Source organism: Miscanthus floridulus, chromosome 4, assembly GCF_019320115.1.
Source record: "Miscanthus floridulus cultivar M001 chromosome 4, ASM1932011v1, whole genome shotgun sequence".
In the NCBI taxonomy this organism is placed as follows: Eukaryota; Viridiplantae; Streptophyta; class Magnoliopsida; order Poales; family Poaceae; genus Miscanthus; species Miscanthus floridulus.
The window spans coordinates 24,274,417-24,277,592 of NC_089583.1; the positions used below are offsets into that span (position 1 = coordinate 24,274,417).

The window sequence follows — 3,176 nt, forward strand, 5'->3', positions numbered from 1 at the left end:
TTGAAGATCTGTATGACATTTGACTCCCTCGATCAACAACCTCCAACATCAGTCGATCTACATACACGACTTTAGATCTCATGGAGGTGGTTCACCATGACTTCGAAATCTCGTGGAGTCATCTCGCAAGGCAAAACAACATCACAAGTGCCGCGACCACCAACCAATCAGCATGAGCACAATATTCTTCCTGCAATTCTACAACCATGATACGGGTGCAAGTCAATCAGTCAATACACCCAGGCAATCGCAGCATACAATGAGCAAAAAGAAAAAGAATAAAAGAAATTACTATCAGTGGAGTTCATTTCCGTCTTGAGATTCATCATGGAGCAACAAGCATTGCCATATTTCTCTTCCAATTTTTTTTAGGCGGGCTCATCAGCAGCCACCCATGACTCCGTCGACGTCAAGCCTTTCCGCATTCACTTGACGGTTCTCTTCCATCAGGCTCTTGTTGGCGACAATCATGTGATCCACCTCTACCATAAGGGGCCTGATTGGTTGCCCGCACCAAGCCTGACCAGGCTCTCTAGAAGCAACCTGCTGGTGATTGTTTTGTTTATGTATGCTGACAATAAGCTGCATTCTGTAATTAGCAATATACTGAGAAACCAACATGTTTATAAACTAATAATGAATTATGAATCATTCTTGTTTCACAAAATCCTCGTGCTATGCAAGACTACTATATTGCAAAAACAAAACTATTATTTATTCAGCACATATGTTATTTTTCAGCATATTGAAAATACTAATTGCTTGTTGCATTTATAATTTAGAGCTCATAAATAATATAGTTGATTCTTATTTACTATTTTTTGTTTATATCCGAAGTCTATAAGAGTTGTATGTAATGATATTACCATTATACCTATACATTCACTACAGATGTTTCACTATAATTCTCAGGAAAGCATATTCAATAATCTCAATAAGTTTTTATTCAAGAAAAAACATTTAGTGGTCATTAACCAGGACGTTGTCCTCCCACTGGATGCAAGACTTTTCTGAAATTTTTAACCAAAAGTCTGGAGCGTGGGTCAGTATAGGATAGAATAATATGGATTCATCCCTATTTATTTTCTTTCAGGACACCTGTAGCAGTACAACAATTAGTACATAAACTACTAGGAATTACGTGCAGAGACACATTGAAAATATGGGAATATCTCTGAGCAGTAGCTATCTCATTTTGGCAAGGTACATCATCACATCACTTGAATCCATCTTTAGTACCAAATATACCATACATATGAAGTTTCACATAGAATTCATGGTAACAACTCCTAGCCTATATCTTGACAACAAGTCATGGGTATATTTTGGTGACAACCATCTAACATCAAAAAATAAAGGTACTACAACACTTGTGTCATGCAATGTTGTGAATGATCAGTTCATGCATCTGTGACTGATCATATTATTCATAACATATATATTGAATTTGTAGCAATCAACCATGATTCTGGTTGTTTGGGAAATTTCCCAGGCCACAATAAACATCTTGGAGACCACCACTACGCAAGGGATCATTGAGTTCAAATCCATCAGTGAATCCATTGCTCGAACTAGGACCTGTGAAAGCCATTGAATTGGCGCTGATGTGCTGACCAAACTGGTACCGCGAAATTGAAGCTATCTCCATAGGTGGTTGTGGCACTGACCCTTGTGACCCTTGAGTTGTTTGCCTTGCTGCAACTATTATCTGGTTCGTCTTCTCTTTGACTGCACTGTCCACTGCTTCCAGACACTTCTGGAATTCCTGCAGCTCAGCTAGACCCAATTCCAAGACATTAGCATTCAAGCACTGCATCATGTGTTCGCCCTTTTCCTTCTCAATAGCCTCTTGCAACCTCTCCTTTTTCTTGTTTTCAGATTCTAGAGCCTGTTGCAGCTCTGATAACTCTATGTTCAACCTATGGACAGTATCCATTACTGCCCCGCTGTTATCATGGCTTGCACCACCCGAAACAAGGTCACCAGGAGCAACCGAATTGAGGAATCGGTCTGCAACATCATTAATGGACGGATGTCCAAAAGAAAAGGACCTACCAGAGTTTGAGAAGACAACAGAACCAACCGTTGCTCCACACAGAATGGAGAGCTCACTAGCCTTCTTGAACAGGCCCTGGCGGCGCTTGGAGAAGCAAACCTTACGTGCGCCCTCATTCTCGATGCGCTTGATCTCAATTTTTCTCCTTGGCATGGCTGCCTTACCCTTCACCATGGTCAAGACGCCAATATTTGGTTTCTTGCTAAGTCTTAGAGTATATGCTGATGGAGATAGTATGCAGGATTGGTACAGAAGCGTTTATATAGGCACATACATAGGATCAAAGTGGAAACTAAGATCAGCAAAGATTTGAATATATGTAATTCTGTGATATTTTACAGCTGGGTTATATTCAATGTTACTGCGAGCTATTTTATACCTGGATTCCACTTTTATTTGGAGGGCATGTGTAAATATTGAGCACTTGGTGTTGTTAACATGGAATATAATTAAATTTGGATTCTTTTTGCGAGGGAATTTTTCGATTACAACGTTCTGGAACACAGCCAAGTTATAACTGGCACTGACATTAAAAGATATTGGAAGGTCTAATGTATGTATGCTGATTGTAATTCTTCAATAATTAAATGCGAGATATGATCAAATATGCAATGCGGTAGTTGCATAGTTAGGTGGGTCAAGATCCTATGCAGCCAAGTTGTGTCATAAACTCATACTCCATATATATACAAGCAGAGGAGTCTTTTATTCCTTGCATTGCCATCAGCACAGTAAGTACAGGTATGCATATATATTCGATGGACAGTATTTGAAAAATCTGAAGTCTACTATTTTGTTATTGATGTAGTTTGATATATAACGAGGACAACTGAGTCGCACTTCAAAAGCATAACAAGGTATATTTTCATATATGAATGGTTGGTGATGCATTTGGAGATGTGTACCAGCATCTGTGGGGCCAAAATACTGCATGCTATATAGCTGTATATAGTCAAGTACTGGAGCATCTACGAAGTTTCCTTAGCTAATTATGAAGCAGCGGGTGTTTCCTTTTATTGAAATGATGCAGTGGGTTTTGGCTGGTCTCATTATTACAGTGACAGCCTGACAGGTTTGGAAATCAGGTTTAGAAATGACTTGAACGCTAGCTGTGAGGGGA

At 39.4% G+C, this 3,176-nt stretch overlaps 1 protein-coding gene across 1 annotated transcript; it reads right to left on the reverse strand.

The window, feature by feature from the left end:
- Window positions 1–1,456: 1,456 nt before the first annotated feature.
- On the reverse strand, window positions 1,457–2,230 carry LOC136548254 (agamous-like MADS-box protein AGL29). The gene has a single exon (XM_066539852.1). It carries the CDS (start codon window positions 2,228–2,230, stop codon window positions 1,457–1,459), a length of 774 nt encoding a protein of 257 aa, XP_066395949.1.
- Window positions 2,231–3,176: the final 946 nt, after the last annotated feature.